This window comes from Schistocerca americana, chromosome 8 (assembly GCF_021461395.2).
Source record: "Schistocerca americana isolate TAMUIC-IGC-003095 chromosome 8, iqSchAmer2.1, whole genome shotgun sequence".
Taxonomy (NCBI): Eukaryota; Metazoa; Arthropoda; class Insecta; order Orthoptera; family Acrididae; genus Schistocerca; species Schistocerca americana.
In genome coordinates this window covers 365,924,689-365,947,469 of record NC_060126.1, presented here as the reverse complement: position 1 = coordinate 365,947,469, position 22,781 = coordinate 365,924,689, and the positions used below count along the sequence as shown (strand labels likewise).

Here is a 22,781-nt window from a genome sequence, read left to right as displayed (position 1 = left end):
TCCGACCGATAGTGCAACCATATCGGCAGATTATTGGAGACAATTCGCGCCCCCCTTGTGCACATCTTGTGGATGACTGACTTCCTTCAGGATAACGACATCCCTCGACTACTGTGGCCAGCATGTTCTCCAAACATTAGCCCTATCGAACGTGCCTCGGATGGATTGAAAAGGGCTATTTATGGACGAACCGACCCACCAACCACTCTGAGGGATCTAAGCTGAATCGCCGTTGAGGAGTGGGACAATCTGGACCAACAGTGCCTTGATGAACTTGTGGATAGTATACCACGACGAATGCAGGCATGCATCAATGCAAGAGGACATGCTGCTGGGTATTAGAGGTACCGGTGTGTACAGCAGTCTGGACCACCACCTATGAAGGTCTCGCTGTATGGTGGTACAACATGCCGTGAATGGTTTTCATGAGCAATAAAAAGGGCGGAAATGATTTTTATGTTGATCTCTATTCCAATTTTTGTACAGGTTCCGGAACTCTCTGAACCGAGGTGATGTAAAACTTTTTTTGATACGCGTATAAGGACCTGTTGAGAGATTTCGCTTGATGTCATGCAGACCACATAACATAACCGTAATGCGGTACCTTCAGCCGCATTCTGCAAGGGCGATGAATATGTTCCTGCAGCGTTTTCGATGGGAAGTGTTTGATCATCCACTATACAGCCCTTAATTGGCTCCCCCTGAGTTTCATCTCTGCTCTGCCTAGGAAGACAACATTTTGGCAGAGACCAGGAGTTGAAGACAAGCGTAGAAAATTGGCAGAAAGCACAAGCGACTGCTTTCTCTGATGAGGGTATTGGAAAGTAGGTACAACGCTACGAAAAATGTCTAAGTCGGTGCGGCGTCTATGTAGAGAAGTAGCTGGAAGACTTTCCGAATAGACCTCGTATTTGTTGCATATGGCCTTCCAGTCACATTAAGGTGACCACCACCTACGTTCAACGTCAACAGCCATTAACCACTCGCGGACGGCAGATGGCACCACTAGCAGTGAAGGATATCTAAAGGGTGTCGGGGGACACAGAAATCAGCGCAGTCATTGTCGTAAGCCGGAAACGGTGCGCGTTATGTGGCGTCCAAACGGGCATGATCATATGATTTCTGGTCATAGTGGCTAAGTTTGTAAACTGTTCGCATGCCACCGTTGTTAAAGCACACCTTGCATCGCAAAATAACGCTATCAAAAACCGGCCCCGAGGCATCTAATCTGCAGCTTGTGACATAGATGATAGGGCGAACGACGAGATGTGTACGGGCGAATAGCAGTGCCACTGTCGTGTAACTGATCGCCGAGATGAACCAAGAGGCTACCAATAGTGTCTTCTCAACGACTGTTCAGTGAAAGTTGCTGCGTGTGCCTCATTCATCCTCTCATGCTGACTCATATTCATCGGTGACGAAGGCTGGAATTTGCACGCCAATCCTGCAACTGTACGTCCACTGAATGGAGACACGTAGTCTTTTTAGATGAATCACATGCTTCAACGGACAGACGACCGTTGGTGTGTACAGCCCTGCAAGGTTCCGGATCGGAGGAGGGAATGTTTCCGTGGCATATCCTCGATGATCTCGTCATTCTGAAAGGCGCAAAGGACTAACACAAATGTGCATCTTTCCTTGGAGTCCATGGACCCCGGACTTACAGTTTATTTTTTCCTCGACACGATGGCATCTACCAGCTGGACAATGCAACGTGTCACACAGCCTACTGTGTACATCTACATCATCTACTGACTGCCCTACAAGTCACACTTAAGTGCGTGATTCGAAGAACACCAGCATGAGTTTCCCGTACTCCCCTGGCCACCAAACTCCATCGATTTAAACCCAAACAGAATCTGTAGGACCAGTTCGATCGAACTGTTCGCACCATGGACCCTCAACCGAGAAACATAGCACAGCTGGCCACAGCACTGGAGTCGGCATGTCTCCACATCCCTGTCGGTAGCTTCCAAAACCTCAATGACTCTCTTTTTGCACGTCGACGAAGCAAAAGGTGGTCATTCAGTCTTTGACAGGCGGCCTGCCTTAGCTTCCTCACCCTGCATCTCAGATGACCATAGGAGTAAAATTAAAGAAAACAGAGCTTTTTGTTGTGGTCTTCAGTCCTGAGACTGGTTTGATGCAGCTCTCCATGCTACTCTATCCTGTGCAAGCTTCTTCATCTCCCAGTACCTACTGCAACCTACATCCTTCTGAATCTGTTTAGTGTATTCATCTCTTGGTCTCCCTCTAGGATTTTTTCCCTCAACGCTGCCCTCCAATACTAAATTGGTGATCCCTTGATGCCTCAGAACATGTCCTACCAACCGATCCCTTCTTGTCAAGTTGTGCCACAAACTTCTCTTCTCCCCAGTCCTATTCAATACCTCCTCATTAGTTATATGATCTACCCATCTAATCTTCAGCATTCTTCTGTAGCACCACATTTCGAAAGCTTCCACTTCCATACGTGGCTACGCTCCATACAAATACTTTCAGAAACGACTTCCTGACACTTAAATCTATACTCGATGTTAACAAATTTGTCTTCTTCAGAAACGCTTTCCTCGCCATTGCCAGTCTACATTTGATATCGTCTCTACTTTGACCATCATCAGTTATTTTGCTCCCCAAATAGCAAAACTCCTTTACTACTTTAAGTGTCTCATTTCCTAATCTAATTTCCTCAGCATCACCCGACTTAATTCGACCACATTCCATTATCCTCGTTTTGCTTTTGTTGATGTTCATCTTATACCCTCCTATCATGACACTGTCCATTCCGTTCAACTGCTCTTCCAAGTCCTTTGCTGTCTCTGACAGAATTACAATGTCTTCGGCGAACCTCAAAGATTTTATTTCTTCTCCATGGATTTTAATACCTACTCCGAATTGCCGGCCGAAGTGGCCGTGCGGTTAAAGGCGCTGCAGTCTGGAACCGCAAGACCGCTACGGTCGCAGGTTCGAATCCTGCCTCGGGCATGGATGTTTGTGATGTCCTTCGGTTGGTTAGGTTTAACTAGTTCTAAGTTCTAGGGGACTAACGACCTCAGCAGTTGAGTCCCATAGTGCTCAGAGCCAGGCCTACTCCGAATTTTTCTTTTGTTTCCTTCACTGCTTGCTCAATATACAGACTGAATAACATCGGGGAGAGGCTACAACCCTGTCTCACTCCCTTCCCAACCACTGTTTCCCTTTCATACCCCTCGACTCTTATAACTGCCATCTGGTTTCTGTACAAATTGTAAATAGCCTTTCGCTCCCTGTATTTTACCCCTGCCACCTTCAGAATTTGAAAGAGAGTATTCCAGTCAACATTTTCAAAAGCTTTAGAGCTTAAACAGGCACTTATCTTACTTCCTGTCCACTGTTAACGAACAAAACTGGGGGGAGAGCAATGTCGCCAGATGCGGGCTGGGAACGACTGAAGTACTCCCTACACCATACTCCATTGCGTGACTTGCGTAGCGTAAAGGTGACTGCAGTTTCACATCAATTTTCTTTTTCTCCTGATTTTCTGAATAAGAATGTATTCGTTGTCTTCTAATGGGCACATTTTGAGTGATGCTGAGTTATTGAGCACTTAGGCTAAAGTAATGTTAGTATAACAAAATGGTTCAAATGGCTCTGAGCACTATGGGACTCAACATCTTAGGTCATAAGTCCCCTAGAACTTAGAACTACTTAAACCTAACTAACGTAAGGACATCACACACACCCATGCCCGAGGCAGGACTCGAACCTGCGACCGTAGCAGCCTCGCGGTTCCGTATTGCAGCGCCAGAGCCGCACGGCCACCGCGGCCGGCTTAGTATAATACATGAGTAAGTTACTAAAATGAATAATACAGGTTTATTCGTATCTTCAGAGTTTCAGAAGACGTCTGCGTGAATACTTAAAGATATACAGAGCATTTCTCCAAGTTTTTAACGGACATAAAATATCTCTATATGAGCACCATTTGTGACTCAGAACGTCAGCATGGGTGTGCAATTCATTGAACTCGTTGCCGCGCTTCCCGCTTTGTAAATCTGTTTATCTGCTTGCCCATCCACAGGTGCGAAACAATTCAATGCGACAATGCGGAGTGTATTAAGGTATTTGTGAACACTTCCTAACACGCCTGCCTTCTGGTGGTGCGCTCTGCAATTACGTCTCGGCACGTATTACGAATCGAAAGTTCGAGAGATACTCTATCCATTGATTCGTGTCCTTTTAAAGGTTCCATTCCTAACCCGGTAAAAACGGAACCCTTATAGGATCACGCTGTTGCCCGTCCGTCTGTCTCTCTGTCCAATGTTAAAAACAATTTTCATAGGAAATTTATGCCCATACTCGGGTCTACGATCTCTTGGCGGTGAAACACATTTAAGTCAATGCAGTCAAAAGAACTGCCATTTACGTCACATATTTTGATACTCACAAACTCATTAAAAATCTACAAGATACTTTAGGTTGACCTAGAGTCATGAAATTTGGCAAGAAGGGAAGTTTCACTGTACAAGTAAAGCAAAAAAATAAAAAATTGTTAATTTGTAATTATGTCACAAAGAAAAAAGTTTTTTGTCATTTGTTCTCCGACTGTCTGTCTATCCGTCCGTCTATGAAGAACCGGTTTTCTCAGGAACGGTTAGAGAAATCGAGTTGAAATTTATGTCACATACTGAGGCCGATAGTCCCTTGGAAGTCCAGTACATTTAAGCTTCTAAGTCAATCAAAAGATACGGCGATTTATGACACATATTTTGATACTCGTAAACTCACTCACTGAAACGTATAGGGAGCTTCCCGTTGACCTGCAGTCATGAAATTTGGGAAGATGCAAGATGAAGAAAATATCAGAAAACAGTTATTTTGAAATTATATCACACGAGTTCTTTTATCGTTTGTAACCGAACTTCAAACTTAAAATTAAAACATTGTCGAAAGTCTTGGATTTTCCGAGGCTGATACCTTACCAGAATCAGTGTCGATAACAGCAAAAAAGGTCGTGATTACTGACTTCCGGTGTGGATGAATTGTCTGCATACGTAATTAAATTTATGCAGAACCCTCAGGACGTGAGTTTTACTCACATCTTGCCAGATTTTTTTCTGTATGTCTCACAGTTTTCGGGCAGTATTCTTCTGAATCCCTTTGGGTAGTTATGAACAACGCTGTACTCGTAGACACGGGCAAATCGTATGCAGTCACTTCAAGACGACCGTTATGTGTAATTGACTGCTTTATTCTATTTTGGTCCACTTTGGGTCACATTACAGCAGGATTCTGCGTGTAATGGAGTTGAAACGACCTTGGTAGCTTCCCAGAGGAACATGGCATCATGTTTTGACGCACATGCCACGTATTTCCCTTCAATTGCGATCCGATGGCTCGTGGGCGTGCAGTTGGCATGAACGTGAGTACACTACCACATTCCTGAATCCACTGCAGCACGATTTCGGCCTTCAGTCAAGAACACTTGTACATCTACATCTACATTATACTCCACAAGCCACCTAATACCGGTGTGTGGTGGAGGGTACTTTCGGTACCACTATCTGATCCCTCCAACCCTGTTTCACTCGCGAATAGTTCAAATGGTTCAAATGGCTCTGAGCATTATGGGACTTAACATCTGAGATCATCAGTCCCCTAGAACTTAGAACTACTTAAACCAAACTAACCTAAGGACATCACACACATCCATGCCCGAGGCAGGATTCGTACCTGTAACCGTAGCGGTCGCGCGGATCCAGACTGAAGCGCCTAGAACCGCTCGGCCACACTGGCCGGCCTCGCGAATAGTACGTGGGAAGAGTGATTGTCGGTAAGCCTCTGTATTGGCTCTAATTCTTCGAATTTTCTCCTTGTGGTCAATACGCGATATGTATGTGGGGGGGCCCGCATTTCGTGGTCGTGCGGTAGCGTTCTCGCTTCCAACGCCCGGGTTCCCGGGTTCGATTCTCGGCGGGGTCAGGGATTTTCTCTGCCTCGTGATGGCTGGGTGTTGTGTGATGTCCTTAGGTTAGTTAGGTTTAAGTAGTTCTAAGTTCTAGGGGACTGATGACCATAGATGTTAAGTCCCATAGTGCTCAGAGCCATTTTTTTATGTGGGGGGGAAGTAATATGTAGTCTGACTCCTCCTGAAAAGTGCTGTCCCGTATTTTCAGTAGTAAATCTCTCCGTGATGCACAACGTCTCTCCTGTAACGTCTACCAGTGGAGTTTGTTTAGCATCTCCGCTACGCTCTCTCGCCAGGTAAACGATGCCGTGACGAAACGCCGAGCTCTTCGTTGGATCTTCTCTATCTCCTCTAACAGCCCTACATGATAGAGATCCCAGACAGATGAGCAATACTCAAGAGTCGGGCGAACAAGCGCCTTATAAGCCATTTCTTTCGTAGATGAGTTACATTTCCTTAAGATTCTTCCCATGAATCTGAATCTTGTGTCTGCTTTACCCACTATCTGTTTTACAAGGTCATTCCACTTAAGGTCGCTCTGGATAGTTACACCTAGATATTTTACGGCAGACGCTGTCTCCAGCTGTTTGTCATCAATAGTGGAGCTGTACAGTAGTGGATTTCTTTTCCTATGTATGCGCAATATGTTACATTTATTTACGTTCAGGGTCAACTGCCAGAGTCTGTACCATTCATCAATTCTCTGCAGGTCGTTCTGCAAATTCTTACTATCTTCTGGCGTTGCTACTTTGGGATAAACAACTGCATCATCTCCGAATAGCCTTAAAGAGCATCCGACGCTTTCTTCTAGATGATTTATATATTTTGTGAACAGCAACGGTCCTATCACAATTCCCTGTGGTACTCCGGATATTACCTTAACATCTGCCGATTTAGTTCCGTTAAGAGCGACGTGCTGAGTTCTCTCTGTAAGAAAGTCTTGAATCCAATCGTAGGTCTACTTTCATACTCCGTAAACTCGTATTTTTTCATTGAACGGCAATGCGAGAGATATCAAATGCCTTACTGAAATGTTGAATCTGAGATGAAGTGCTCTTTGTTTACGTAGCGCTTTTATAACACGGCTATTAAACCATGGTGGATCTTTCCCTTCCCTTAAAACCTTACTCGGAACATACTTTTCTACGTCATATTGAACGATGCATTTGAATTTTTTCCATTTGTTCTCCACATCCTTCTAGAAGAGGGCATCTGGGAAGACATAAAGCGTGAAGAGATGACTACCTCGCCCACAGCTATCGCGATGCCTTTGATTACTGCCACAGGTCCCATGGAAGCCTAGGTGAATGTTCCACAATGCATAATACTCCCCTGCCTGCGTTCGTGACGCAGTGCATGTTTTCAACAATCGTTCGCCATGATGACCGCGGATCTGGTCACGGCCATCGGCCAGTTGTAGCAAAGACGTGTTTCCGTTGATTTACGGTCCAATCTCGATGATCCCGAGCCCAATGCAATAATAATTGACCATGCCCTTTGATCATCGTGGGGATATATAGCGGTTGTCTGCTGCGGAGGCCCATGTTCAACAACGTGGTCCTAAGGGGTGGTCTGAAACACATGTGCCTGTACCAACACTGTAATCTGTCATCAGATCGGTCTCATAGAGCCGCTTATCGTGCTTTGCAGAGCGGGCATACTTCTAACCTCCGCATTCTATATGGGGCAGTCAAATGAAAACCGAACACTCGCCACAATGGGACCACGGAATGGGCGCCACTCAAAAATTAATCATTACACGTGTTAAGACATTTACCCCACTGGGAGACAATACGATGAACCATTGTTTCGTAGAACGCGGTCGGCCGCTGACGGATCCACTACCGCACTGACTGTAGCACTTTCTCGACCGACTGAAACCGACTTCCACGCGCGTCTTTCTTCAGATCGCCAAAGGAGTGAAAATCACACAGATAAGGATCCGTGCTGTAAGGAAGATGTAGCAGTGTTTCGCAACCAAAATGCCGAAGAGTAGTCTTCGTCCGATTGATTGCGTGGCGGCGGGCGTTGTCGTGCAGCAGGATGATTCCGTCTGACAGCGTTCCTCGGCGTTCTGACTTTATGAGGCGTCGCAGTTTTTGCAAAGTGTCTTCGTAGCGATGCGCATTGATTGTGGATTCACGCTCGAGAAACTCGACGAGCAGAAGACCCCGGCGTTCGAAGAAGGAGGTCATCATGATTTTACTGGAAATTGTATGAACAGTTTTGGATTTCTTTGAATGATATTTCTGCCATTTGACTTTAGAACCTTCTTTATTTCATATTACTATCACGGTTTCGGCCTTATGCCATTACCAAGTACAATAATGTTGCATATAATTAGACTTTGTTAACTGAAGTCATCGTCAAGATCTACGAAACTGGATGTCTCAGCGCGTAGATGAGTACAAAATCACAAAATATATGACAGAAAGGTAGCAAACCTGTTTTCCAATCATAGAACAACTGAGCCACAGAAAGAACATCAGTGTAATATAAAATAAAGGAGTTCGCACAGTCAAATGGCATAAATATTATTCAAATGTTATTACATGACTGTGGACCAGTAACACGACAAGATTATCAGCTTTCGATTTCTTTGCCGGGGTAGATGTGGGACGTTTCCACTGTCGGCTGCTCGGAATGCTGTCGGACGGAATCGCCCTGTTACAGAATAACGCCCACCCTCACATTGCCAACCGTACGAAGGCTGCGCTTCAGCAACTTACTTACGAAATGCTGCAACATCCTTCGTACAGCGCGAATCATTGCGTGGGCGACCTGAAGGAAGACATGCATGGGCATCGCTTTCAGGCAGACGAGTAAGTGCAAGATTGAGTGTGTTTGTGGATCTGTCAGTGGCCGATGGTGTTCTATAAAACAGGAATTGATCGTCTCGTCTTTCTGTGGGATACAGATCTTAAAGTGTGTGGTGATCATTTTTGAATGGAACCATTCCGTGGTCCCGTTGTGGCGGTTGTTCGGTTTTCAGTTGTCTGCCCTTCATATGATGAGGCGTGGGCGTCCAACACTTTGTTCCCAACCTGTGCTTTCACCGATCCTCAACCACTTTCCATGGATGCTCACGACACTAGCACACGAACAGTCTGCCATCTTCGTTGGTCCCAAGATGTTCATTCATAGGCGCAAGGTCATAACAATTTGGCCTTTTAGAATAAAATTCTCACTCTGCAGCGGAGTGTGCGCTGATATCAAACTTCCTGACAGATTAAAATTGTATCCCGGACCCAAACATGAAATCAGAACCCTTGCCTATCGTGGATAAGTGCTCTACCAGCTAAGTTACCCACGATCGACTCACGACCCGTCCTCACTGCTTTGCTTTCTCAAGTATCTCATCTCCAACCTTCCAAATTTCACAGCAGTTCTCTGGCGAAACTTGCGAGACTAGCAATATTGGACGAAAGGGAATGCTGAAGACATGGCTTAGCCACAGACTGTGTGTTGTTATCAGAATAAAATTTTCACTCTGCAGCATAGTCTCTACATCTACGTGATTACTGTGCTATTCACAATAAAGTGCCTGACAGAGGGTTCAATGAACCTCCTTCAAGCTGTCTCTCTACCGTTCCACTCTCGAACGGCGCGAGGGAAAAACGAGCACTGAACTTTTTCTGTGCGAGCCCAGATTTCTCTTATTTTATCGCGATGGACATATCTCCCTATGTAGGTTGGTACCAACAGAATGTTTTCACAATCTGAGGAGAAAACAGGTGATTTAAATTTCATTAGAAGATCCCGTCGCAACAAAAAACGCCTTTGTTTTAATGATTGCCACTCCAATTCACGCATCATGTCTGTGCCAATATCTCCCCTACTTCATGATAATACAAAACGAGCTGCCCTACATCGTACTTTTTTTGATGTCTTCCGTCAGTCCCATCTGATGTGGATCCCACACCGCACAGCAATACTCCAGAATAGGGCGGATAAGCGTGGTGTAAGCAGTCTCTTTAGTAGACCTGTTGCACCTTCTAAGTGTTCTGCCAATGAATCCCAGTCTTTGGTTGGCTCCACCCACAACATTATCTATGTGATCGTTCGAATTTAGGTTATTTGTAATTGTAAACCCTAAGTATTTAGTTGCATTTTCAGCCTTCAGATTTGGTGACTTAAAGCGAGTAACTTCACTTTTTTCTTTATTCAGGGTCAATTGTCACTTTTCTCACCATACAGATATCTTATCTAAATCATTTTGCAATTCCTTTTGGTCATTTGATGACTTTACAAGACGGTAAATGACAGCACCATCTGCAAACAATCTGAGACGGCTACTGAGATTGTCTCCTACGTCGTTAATATGGATCAGGAACAATAGAGGGCTTGTAACACTTCCTTCGGGAACGCCGTATAATTTCTGTTTTACTCGATGAATTTCCGTCTGTTACTACGAACTGTGACCTTTCTGACAGGAAATCACGAATCCAGTCGCACAACTGAGGCGATATTCCTCAGGCAGGCAGTTTGGTTAGAAGACGCTTGTGAGGAACGGTGTCGAAAGCCTTGTAGTGTGCACAAAGATCCCGGCTTCGAGTTTCCCGTCCAGCACGCTGTTTTAATCTATCAGGATTTTTCAATCTGCCCTTTGTCAAAGCCACTTATCTTAGTGGATTTTCCCATCTGTGGCCTACATCATTGCTCGAATGATTCCCCATTCATTTCTGCTCCGCTTACCACTTCGCGTGACCACGCCGTCACCAGAGGCAGCCGGCCGAAGTGGCCGTGCGGTTAAAGGCGCTGCAGTCTGGAACCGCAAGACCGCTACGGTCGCAGGTTCGAATCCTGCCTCGGGCATGGATGTTTGTGATGCCCTTAGGTTACTTAGGTTTAACTAGTTCTAAGTTCTAGGGGACTAATGACCTCAGCAGTTGAGTCCCATAGTGCTCAGAGCCATTTTAACCAGAGGCATTCAGACTCGCAGTAAGGAGTGGTCATGATATTTCAGCTCATCGGTGTATGGAACATATATCTTTCACATCAGGGTGCCTGTCAAGTGTTTTCTAGTCAATTCTATGCCGTATAAAGAGTATATACACCGGATGATCAGAAACAGTGATAAACTTGTAAGGGGTTTGCAGAGTAAGTTGTGCTGACAAAAAATTTTTCAGAAAATAATTCGATACGTTGAGCCATTTCCGAGTTAATTAGCATTGAAGATAGCCAATCAGGCCATTTCGCGCGCAAATTCAAACAGTTCGCCGAATACACTTAGTGTCAGTTGTTGTCATAACATACATTACAGCGCACGAGACTGCTCAGCCTTTGGCTCGGATTTGACGCTTACTACCGTCCCATATCCAATTTTAGTATCGCTCTCTTGTTCGGTCTTAGGAAACTATACAAAGAAGGCGTCTGTCGATACCTTCTCTGGCCGGCCGCTTGAGTTTGCGCACAACGGCCTTATTGGTTAACTTCAATGGCAATTACCTAGGAAACAGCGCAGCATATCGAATTTATTAATTAACAATCATTTCTCAGCACCATCGACCCTGCATGACCCTTACAAGCTCTTTAGACTATTCCTGACCATCCTGTATTTCCTAACTACTGTGCAGTACGGAGAGAGAATCATCCCGTCATTATCTGAGACCTTACCTTCTACGTGTTCTCCGAGTGTATTTGATTGAATTTGGTAAAACGTAACTAATGGACAAGTATACATGGGTTGGATAAAAAGTAATGACAACAGGTTATAACTGTACATCTCTCAATAAAGTCTACCAGACTTTATTGACAGTCGTTTAACGTATTACATCACCTGAGTGCAATCACCCCGCATCTCCATCACCTTCACCCTCAGAGACCAGAGACGGAACACGTCGTACGCCGACAGCGCATTCATCTCTGTCGATGTCTCGCAAGGACCACCCCGTGACACCGATGATGTCTCCTCTTGTGTTGTGACGCGTACCGCGAAGAGACTCCTTCATTTTGACCAACAGGTCGTCATCGCACGGACCCATGTGGGTGAATACCGTGGATGTTTCGGTATCTTTCATCCCCACGTACACAGCGCCTGCTGCACGGAGTTCATCGTGTGGTATTGTTCGAGGGTAATCACAAAAGTAATGTCTCCTATTTTTCATGAGTACATATAATTGTTTATTTCTACAACGGTTTACATCAGTTTACAGCTTGAACATTTAGCTATTTTTCGACATAATCACCATTTCTGTCGATGCATTTTTGTAGACGCTGTGGCGGTTTTTGTATGCCCATATCATACCATCTCGCCGCCATGCTGTTCAGAAATTTTGAACCTCTTCTTCCACCTCGTCGTCGGAGCTGAATCGCTTTCGGGCCAAATGTTCTTTTAACCTAGGGAACAGGTGATAGTCACTGGCACCAAGTCAGGACTATAGGGTGGGTGAGTGATTATGTTCCACTGAAACGGTTTGCCGAGCGATGTGTGGGCCAGCGTTGTCGTGGAGAATGCGTACGCCCTTGCTCAAAATTCCTCTTCACCGGTTCTGAATTGCCCTTTTGAGATTTTTCAGAGTCTCACAGTACCTGTCAGCGTTAATTGCGGTGCCAGCGATTTAGCTCCGATGACGAGGTGAAAGAAGAGGTTCATAACTTTCTGAACAGCATGGCGGCGAGCTGGTATGACATGGGCATACAAAAACTGCCACAGTGTCTACAAAAATGCATCGACAGAAATGGTGATTATGTCGAAAAATAGCTAAATGTTCAAGCTGTAAACTTATGTAAATCATTGTAGAAATAAACAAGTCTACGTACTTACAGAAAAATAGGAGATCTTACTTTTGGGCTTACCCTCGTACATTGTCATGAAGGATTATGGGATGCAGGCCAGAAGGAAACATTGTTGTGCGCTCCGAATACGTGCCACTTCAGTCTTGATCCGCACACGGTGTTCGTGTTTCCTAAACATACTGTCAGGGTGCCTGAACCGGCGTCCCGTACTTTCGGATAGTACTCGTACACACTGCAATTGTTTTAAACACAGCCGTCGCCACTCATTGCACCACTTCATCTGACCTTCTGCTCTCAGCTTCAGAGAATGGGCATGCCATGTGACGTACATCCTTCATATTACGGCAGTGTTGCCACTATTTTTTAACCAATCCATGTATCTCTGGTGATTTATTAGTTTCTTGAGCTCTCCCGTTCAGAATACACAGGGTAAACGCAGAAGCTCTTCTGTTGTGATGTGTACATTGTTTTTGTTCAGGTCTGCGGCTGAGATGGAGTCCATTTTGAGCGCTTCAGTACTCATGCAGTTCATGACCAGCACGCTCGTCATATGTTTCACAGCATTCACTGTTATTACGGTAGGTCGATTGTACAATTAACATACTCTTATAAAAAAGACTTAGAATCACGACATGGTCTCCAGAAAGAACAAATTTCAATACTGTATTAATTTTCTGAGCATGTTTTTCCAAATATATCCATTGGCTTAACCTTTCAGATACGGTATGTAACTTATATTTTCCTGAAAATATGTATTGTTATTCAAAATTCAGAGAAAAATCACTAAATACGCACTAACTCAGAAAAAAGTGTAGCTTTTGACAACGAGGGATGCATTGGAAAAAAAATGCAGTTAAGCATTTAGTAATGTTTTGCATTATTTTTGCCCTATTAGCCAGATTTCCAAATACTTCAGGCTAATCATTAGATGCGGTTTTGACAGGAGCTTTAATTTGTAGACTGCTCGTAGCTATTACCTGAGAATGTAAAGACGACAACATGTCACCCAGGAGATTCTGAGAAACGCAAGGCGACACTATCCATTCCCGGCTGTGTGGAGACTCCGTCTCTAGAAACTGGCAAATTTACACAAACAGAGTACAAACGCTGAACAGGAAACGCTATCACGGCAACAAATCATTAAAAAACATTAAAACGTGTCCGTCTGTAGTTTCTTCTTCCTTTAAACAGCTGCAATATTTAGCTTCTCGTATACGTAAGTTAAACTGACAAAAGGCTTGAAGATACTATTTTATACATTAAAAAATGGCTGTTGAAGGACTGAAATACAGAAATAATGTTTCAGTTTTTCACATTCAAATATTTGCAGCTGCTAGTCGCTGCTACATTTTTTCTGCATCTAGAACTGTCGTAACATAATCGTGTCCAGAGAACAATTCTCAGTATTGAATGATATTAATCACCATACAGATAGCTATAGTATTGATATATGCTGGAAATCGGTAGTGATCAAGATGGTAATGTTATTCCGTGGACCTAAAAATGATTTTGAAATGTTGACCCAAGCAATATCAGCAAATTTTCCATATCGGGCATTATCAAGGGGAAGGAGGGGTGTTTCTTTATGTCCAGTCCCAGAAAAAATGAAAAAAAATTCGTTGATTGTTGTTGACCTATATTAACAACATAGTTTTTAAAGAGATCCTGATATGTATTAGAGTTCTCAACCTGACAATAATTTTTAGCACACACTTAGGAATATCAACGCACTTCAATAACGTTATTTTACTCATAACGTATTTTTAAAGAGATATCAATGTTTAAATAAGGTAATGAACCTGAAAATATTCAATACTAAATTCAATGGAGAAAGTGACATCTACCACTAATATTTACATTGTTGGCTATAGTTTACCTGAAAAATTTAAAACTTTTATGGAATCTGGTAGAAGAATTCATTAAAAGAACAATTAATATTTTTTCAAAATTTTAAAATATTAAATAGCAGACTAGATTACAAAGTTTTCAAAAGGTATGCATAAAATACCCCATCCCTCCCCACTTGGTTTGAGAGGGTTAAGGGGTGCTCACTTTACTTGAAACACTACCAGCAATTTCTTAATTTTGTCCTGACTCAACTCTTGTATAGATAATGAGTTAACTTGTAAGGCATCATTGGTCCCTCAGTGTACCACATTCTACTCATTCCAGACCATTCATTTTTCATATGTTGTTGGGAGCTGTAACCGTTGATGATCTATGTCTTTGTTGCAGTAATAGACGAAATACACAGATCAGCCAGAGCATTACGACCTCCTACCTAACAGCCGGTATGTCCACCTTTGGCACGGATAACAGCGGCGACGCTTCGTGGCATGGAAGCAATGAGACTGGTAGGTCGCTGAAAGGAGTTGGCGCCACATCTGCACACACAAGGCACTAGTTCTGGCAAATTCCGGTGAAGGGGCCGATGAACTCTGACGCCACATTCAGTCGCATCTTAGTTGTGTTCGAGTAGGTTCAGATCTGGCAAGTGTGTGTGTGTGTGTGTAGGAGGGGGGGGGGGCGGGGGGGGGGGTGCACATCAGGTGGAACTTCCCACTGTGTTCCTCGAACCAGTTCATCACTCTCCTGGCCTTGTGGTATGGCGCACAATCTTGTTGAAAATTGCCGCTGCCATCGTGAAACATATCGTCATGAAGAGGGGCACGTGGTATGCAACCAGTGTACGATATCCCTTCACCTACATGGTGCCCTGTACGAGCTCCACTGGACCCGTGAATGCCCACGTGAATGTTCCCCAGAGCATTACGGAGCCGCCGCTAGCTTGTTACCGCCCTGCAGTACAGATGTCAAGGAACTGTTACCTTGGAAGACGATATGATGACAAAGGGATTGGGATTCATTAGATGGCTCTGAGCACTATGGGACTTAACATCTGTGGTCATCAGTCCCCTAGAACTTAGAACTACTTAAACCTAACTAACCTAAGGACATCACACACATCCATGCCCGAGGCAGAATTCGAACCTGCGACCGTAGCGGTCACGCGGTTCCAGACTGGAGCGCCTAGAACCGCACGGCCACACCGGCCGGCGATTCATTAGATCATGCAACGATATGCCGCTGCGCCAACGTCCAATGCCGATTGTCACTGCCTATTTCAGCCGTAGTTGCCGATGTGATGGTGTTAACTTTGACACATGGACGAGTCGTCACCTGTGGAGGGCCATCGTTTTGAAGTGTTCGGTGTACTGTGTGTTCGGACACACTTGTACTCTGTCCGGCATTAAAGTCTGATGTTAGTTCTGCCACAGATCGACGCCTGTCCTATTTTACCAATGTGTCCAGCTTACGATATCCGACATCTGTAAGGAGATGTGGTCGCCCAACCCCACCACGTCTGGACGTTGTTTCACCTTGCTTTCGCCACATGTTTAACGCACTTCCCACAGCACTCATCGAACACCCCACAAGTCATGCAGTTTCCTAAATTCTCGTGCAGAGTCTCCAGGTCGTCACAAGCCGCCCTCAGTGAAAGCCAAATAGATCGTGCGCCTTCGCCATTCTACATACGGACAGCAGGCTCACTGACACTACATGCACCCTGTGTGTGGCTGACTGGCAGCCATTCCTCGCTATCTAATGCGCTATGGCCTGAACGGGACTATATCGATAGTAGGTCGGTGATCATAATGTTCTGGCTGATGAGTGTACCTGAGATATGTACTATGTATAATTGTTGCAGGCGGAGAGAGCGTACCTACACACATACATAACGTACCTGGCTACAATGTTCTACCAGCTGTTCCTGTACTGCTGGTACGGTGGGGAGCTGCTTTTGGAGGTCAGTAAATACTGTAGGCTGCCCACGTACGTGCACAAATGCATTAATAATTTCTCATGTATTTCAGAGAGAGCATAAGGGAACAATTGACAGGAAAGGGGGAAAGCAATACAGTAAAAGAAGATTGGGTAGCTTTGCGGGATCAAGTAATGAAGGCAGCAGAGGATCAAGTAGGTAAAAAGACGAGGGCTAGTAGAAATCCTTGGGCAACAGAAGAAATAGTGAATTTAATTGATGAAAGGACAAAATATAAAAATGCAGTAAATGAAGCAGGCAAAAAGGAATACAAACGTCTCAAAAATGAAATCGACAGGAAGTACAAAATGGCTAAGCAGGGATGACTAGAGGACAGATGTAAGGATGTAGAGGGTTATCTCACGAGGGGTAAGATAGATACTGCCTACAGGAAAATTAAAGAGACCTTTGGAGAAAAGAGAGCCACTTGTGTGAATACCAAGAGCTCAGATGGAAACCCAGTTATAAGCAAAGAAGGGAAAGCAGAAAGGTGGAAGTAGTATATAGAGGTTCTAAACAAGGGCGATGTATTTGAGGACAATATTATGGAAATGGAAGAGGATGTAGATTAAGATGAAATGGGAGATACGATACTGCGTGAAGAGTTTGACAGAGCACTGAAACACGTGAGTCGAAACGAGGCCCCGGGAGTAGACAACATTCCATTAGAACTACTTACAGCCTTGGGAGAGCCAGTCCTGACAGAACTCTACTATTTGGTGAGCAAGATGTATGAGACACGCGAAATACCCTCAAACTTCAAGAAGAGTATAATAGTTCCAATCCCAAAGAAAGTAGGTGTTGACAGATGTGAAAATTACCGAACTATCAGTTTAATAAGTCACGCCTGCAAAATACTAACACGAATTCGTTACAGACGAATGGAAAAACTGGTAGAAGCCGACCTCGTGGAAGACCAGTTTGGATTACGTAGAAATATTGGAACACGTGAGCAATACTAACCCTACGACTTATCTTAGAAGATAGATCAATGAAAGGCAAACCTACGTTTCTAGCATTTGTAGACTTAGAGAAAGCTTTTGACAATGTTGACTGGAATACTCTCTTTCAAATTCTGAAGGTGGCAGGGCTAAAATACAGGAAGCGAAAGGCTATTTACAATTTGTACAGAAACCAGATGGCAGTTATAATAGTCGAGGGACATGAAAGGAAAGCAGTGGTTGGGAAGGGTGTGAGACAGAGTTGTAGCCTCTCCCCGATGTTATTCAATCTGTATATTGAGCAAGCACTAAAGAAAACAAAAGAAAAATTCAGAGTAGGTACTAAAATCCATGGAGAAGAAATATAAACTTTGAGGTTCACTGATGACATTGTAATTCTGTCAGAGACAGCAAAGAACTTGGAAGAGCAGTTGAACGGAATGGTCAGTGGATATAAGATGAACATCAACAAAAGCAAAACGAGGATAATGGAATGTAGTCGAATTAAGTCGTGTGATTCTGAGGGAGTTAGATTAGGAAATGAGACACTTAAAGTAGTAAAGGAATTTTGCTATTTGGAGAGCAAAATAACTGATGGTCGAAGTAGAGATGATATAAAATGTAGACTGGCAATGGCAAGGAAAGCGTTTCTGAAGAAGAGAAATTTGTTAACATCGAGTATAGATTTAAGTGTCAGGAAGTTGTTTCTGCTGCCGGCCGCGGTGGTCTCGCGGTTCTAGGCGCTCAGTCCGGAACCGCGCGACTGTTGCGGTCGCAGGTTCGAATCCTGCCTCGGTCATGGATGTGTGTGATGTCCTTAGGTGAGTTAGGTTTAAGTAGTTCTACGTTCTAGGGTACTGATGACCACAGATGTTAAGTCCCATAGTGCTCAGAGCCATTTGAACCATTTTTTGAGTTGTTTCTGAAAGTATTAGGGGGCCATGCATGGAAGTGAAACATGGACGATAAATAGTTTGGACGAGAAGAGAATAGAAGCTTTCGAAATGTGGTGCTACAGAAGAATGCTGAAGATTATATGAGTAGATCACATAACTAATGAGATACTGAATAGGATTGGGGAGAAGAGGAGTTTGTGGCACAATTTCACAAGAAGGATGGATCGAATGGTAGGACATGTTCTGAGGCATCAAGGTATCACCAATTTAGTACTGGAGGGTAGCGTGGAGGGTAAAAATCGTAGAGGGAGGCCAAGAGATGAATTCAGAAGGATGCAGGTTGCAGTAGGTATCGGGAGATGAAGAAGCTTGCACAGGATAGAGTAGCATGGAGAGCTGCATCAAACCAGTCTCTGGACTGAAGACCACAACAACAGCAACTTATACTGGGTGGTAGGGCGTTGGAATATCCATGCTTGTCCCGCTGCACCTACTCTACAATTAACGGAGGTAGTCGGTGGATCATAAGGTGTTCTGTATTGTAATGTAAGGGCTAGGCAGCCCAAGAAACTTTGATGCAACATGGATAACTTGCACTGCTTACACTTTGTTTGGTATACCAGTGGCTAATCTCACTGTGAATGTAAATTCAGGCGTTCATCTGCTGTCATCTGACTAAACCACGAAAAACTTAAATCAAAATATACGGACTGAAATTTGAGTCGCACTCTGTAACCTCCCCACAAAAAAAGTTTTAATTAAATAATTATTATTGATAGCGATTAAATTTTAGTGTAACCTCAGAACAAAATTGGTTCCCATTTATAACCTCCCTACAGAAATTCATTCACATTTAACCTCCACACAAAATTTGTTTCCCATTTAATGTAAGCTCGAAGCAGAAAAATTCCTAAACCTCGTAATAAAAAATAAATTCAGTAAACTGGTAGAATTTGGACGACAGCAGCGCTGCGTCATTCTGAATAAGATCATTCTGAATAAAAAAGGAAAAATTCTTACCTCAATAAAAACGGCGAATATATCTGCTCTTATATAAAATTTTTCCGGGACAGCTCTTTGCAATGCTGGCCGATAGATTTGTCATTTTATGAAAGGAAGCAACTGATTTTTTCTTTTGCAACAATAGGAATGATCATGGATTGAAGAAATTAGTAAATTCTTTAAATTGAAATGAATGTTTGTTAGAAATTACTTTATATCACGAAGATTATTATTAGGACATTTTTAAAAGATTTACATGGGACTTCACATAACATTACTAGATTTGCGCAAGGCTGATATTTACCTTATACAATAATACTCAGGATCCGGCATCGCTGCACCGCGACCGCCCCACCCAACACGATACACCAGACTGGACTGACAAGCGCAGACAGGCGACTGCTCGCTAGCAACAACTTACTGCTACTGCTACACAGTTCGTACTGCAGTCAACACTGCTCTTTGGTCTCAGATTCTCTTATAGCTTACATATCGCAGGCAGCACATACCTCTTACAACTCATACTGATTTCAGATCTTTTGTTACTGTAGAAGGTGATTTGTGTCTCTCAGCTATTAAGCTGTTACATAATGGATGTCCATTCGAAACTCGCATATATCTTAGGAGCGGGTTAATTTCTGTCAGTATTAAAGAATGAAGTTCCCATTGTAATTGCAGTTCTACAAATCCACGCAGGTAAGCTTTTATTCTATACGTTTTTGTGCTTGCCCCTATGTTCCGATCTGATCTCTCTCTATATTTATCGTCCGGACCGGTAACACGCTAAGACTATCTCCTCCTACACCACCTGTTTTACTAAACTTCCGTTTCACTGTCAAGAAATACAAGATTCATGGGCTCCAACTCAACAATTTAAGCTATAAAAGAAGATGAACCACGTGCAGTTTTCGTCCTGAGGTCTTCAACAATGCCATTTACAACCGCCCTATTCATCAGAACTCCGCAACACGCAAACTTGTCCTAAATCATACTCCAAGCACTCTATTGGTTCGCTCTAATCGGGATATGCCCCCTGCCCCTATACAAACAGATTTCCTCGGCCGCATGCTTCTACACCGTCCAACATAGTCAATTTCCTCTCCCAGTGGTACAACAGACAGACAATCCTAGTCTATGAAATCATATCTAACTCGCCCATCCCCATCATTACCTTTATCAGATTCTACTGCCGCCATTCAGTTCCTACTCTCTCCTCGATTTGTGTGGTGCTGTATTTATGCCACTGGACTCACATTCGGTAGGAGTGGGGTTCAGATCACAAGACAGCCACTCTAATTTAACTTTCCCATTGGTTCCCAAAACCACTTAAGGAAAATGTTGGGATTTCTTTTTCTAAAGAATCAGCCGAGTGCCTTCCCTATGCTTGTCCAATCTGAGCTTGTGGTCCAGCTCTAAGGATTTTGTTCTCCATAGGATGCTGACGCCTAATCTTTCCCTTTTCCTCATATCTTTCCTATAAATCGTTCTTTCTTGCGCAAATTCCAACTCACGTATCCTACCACAAAACCGACCCACTTACATCGCCACTCCCTTCCGTTTTAACACCCTAGTACCCTTGATCCAGCGATATTCAAATCATTACATCTCCAGTCAACCTTCCCCTCACTAATTATCCTTTCCCGCCGCAGTTGCTTCCTGCGCAAAGAAGTGCAGTGCTTCTCTATAACTCTATTTCTAAAGAATGAAAAGCAGGGATGATGGGTGATTTTAATAACATCAATGCAAATAATCCTATAATGAAAACACTTTTAAATATTTCATTCTCTTTAAATTGCACTTCAAGAAAATGAAATAAAAAATAAAAAGTAACAAAATGACACACCACAAATCGCAATTATTTGGTTCGGCATTGGTAGAGTTGATTGACGTTCTGAAGGATACCTTCCAAATCCTGTCTAATTGGAGGGTCAGATCGTCAAAATCCCAAGCTGGTTGAAGGGCCCCAAGCGTTCTCAATTTGAGGGATCCAGCGACCTTACTGGTCAAGGTAGGGTTTGGAAATCGCGAAGAAAAGCAATAGAAACTCCCGCCGTGTGCGAACAGACATAATATTGGTAAAATGTAAGCCCAGGATGGTCTGGGGTGCCATTTTTTTTCATAGCAGGACCCCTTTGGTTGTCATCCGCGACACTCTTACAGCACAGCGGTATGTCAACGATACTTTGCGTCCCGTTTTGTTGCCCTTCATGGCAAGCCATCCTTGGCTTACATTTCAGCAAGACAGTGCCCGCCCGCACACGGCGAGAGTGATTGCCAAACCCTACCTTTGCCAGCAAAGCCGCCGGATGTCCTCCCACTTGAGAACGTTTGGAGCATTATAGGCAGGCTTTACAACGAACTCGGGATTTTGACAGTCTAACGCTCTAAATGGCACGTCTCTCACCTTCGCCTTCGACGCCGCCAACCCGCAACGTATCTGTTCTTAGTGGGTTATCGTCAACTCGGCCCCTGCGGGTGGTTTCCGCGGTATCCGGCTCAGCCCCCAGAGGGCCTCCCCGTAACCAGGCAGAGTGCGCAGAATATAGCAAAAGAGGCTGCTCCATACACGCACCTCTTGCTGCATCTGCCAGACCTTAGATAGCCAATAGGAAAATTGTAACTTGCTCCGCTCGAATATTTCTGCCCCCATCCAGAGCCGGCTAGAGCGACTTTCGTCTTCGCCAGCCAGCAACTGTTGTACCATTACTCGGACCGGACGACACCTTGGTCATCCGGACGTGGGGGCGTGGGGTCAGCACACTGCTCTCCCGGTCGTAAGATGGTATTCTTGACCGAAGCCGCTACTATTCGGTCGAGTAGCTCCTCAATTGGCATCACGAGGCTGAGTGCACCCCGAAAAATGGCAACAGCGCATGGCGGCTGGATGGTCACCCATCCGAGCGCCGGCCACGCCTAACAGCGCTTAACTTCGGTGATCTCACGGGAACCGGTATATCCACTGCGGCAAGGCCGTTGCCCTTTCATTTCTCAAGAGAACATAATCTACGCATTCAGGAATCTATTTTCTTTAGCTGGAGAACAATTTCTCGTGACGAACGTTTTCTTCACATTACTAAGAAGAATTTCTGAAGAACGTTTTTTCTCTTTTGTTGACCTGCATCAGAAACAGCAAACTGTTTGTATTCGAAGTTTACTTTTTCAAATAAACGAAGTTTAGCTACATCTACTTGTGATCTTGTGGTAATAATCCGAGTGAGGAATACTTCACTAAATGGACAGAATCTGGCACGATATCACTCAGTAGGACATCCAACATCTCTATCAATCAATGCCAAGTCGAGTAACTGCTTGCATGAGGGTCAGAGATGGACCAAAGCGTTATTGACTTGCTCAATTTGTGTAGCTCTTTCTCTTGAAAAAATTATGCGATTTTTCTTAAACTGTAATCATTTGTTTGTCTGTACACGTACGTG

General features: G+C 44.0%; 1 protein-coding gene across 1 annotated transcript in view; it reads left to right on the top strand.

The window, feature by feature from the left end:
- Positions 1–22,781, top strand: part of LOC124545854 (odorant receptor Or2-like) — a 119,970-nt gene that overhangs the window by 75,151 nt on the left and 22,038 nt on the right. The window contains exons 5-6 of the mRNA XM_047124812.1: positions 13,164–13,263; positions 16,395–16,493. Coding sequence (XP_046980768.1) covers positions 13,164–13,263; positions 16,395–16,493 — 199 coding nt within the window. The remainder of the gene's footprint in view (positions 1–13,163; positions 13,264–16,394; positions 16,494–22,781) is intronic.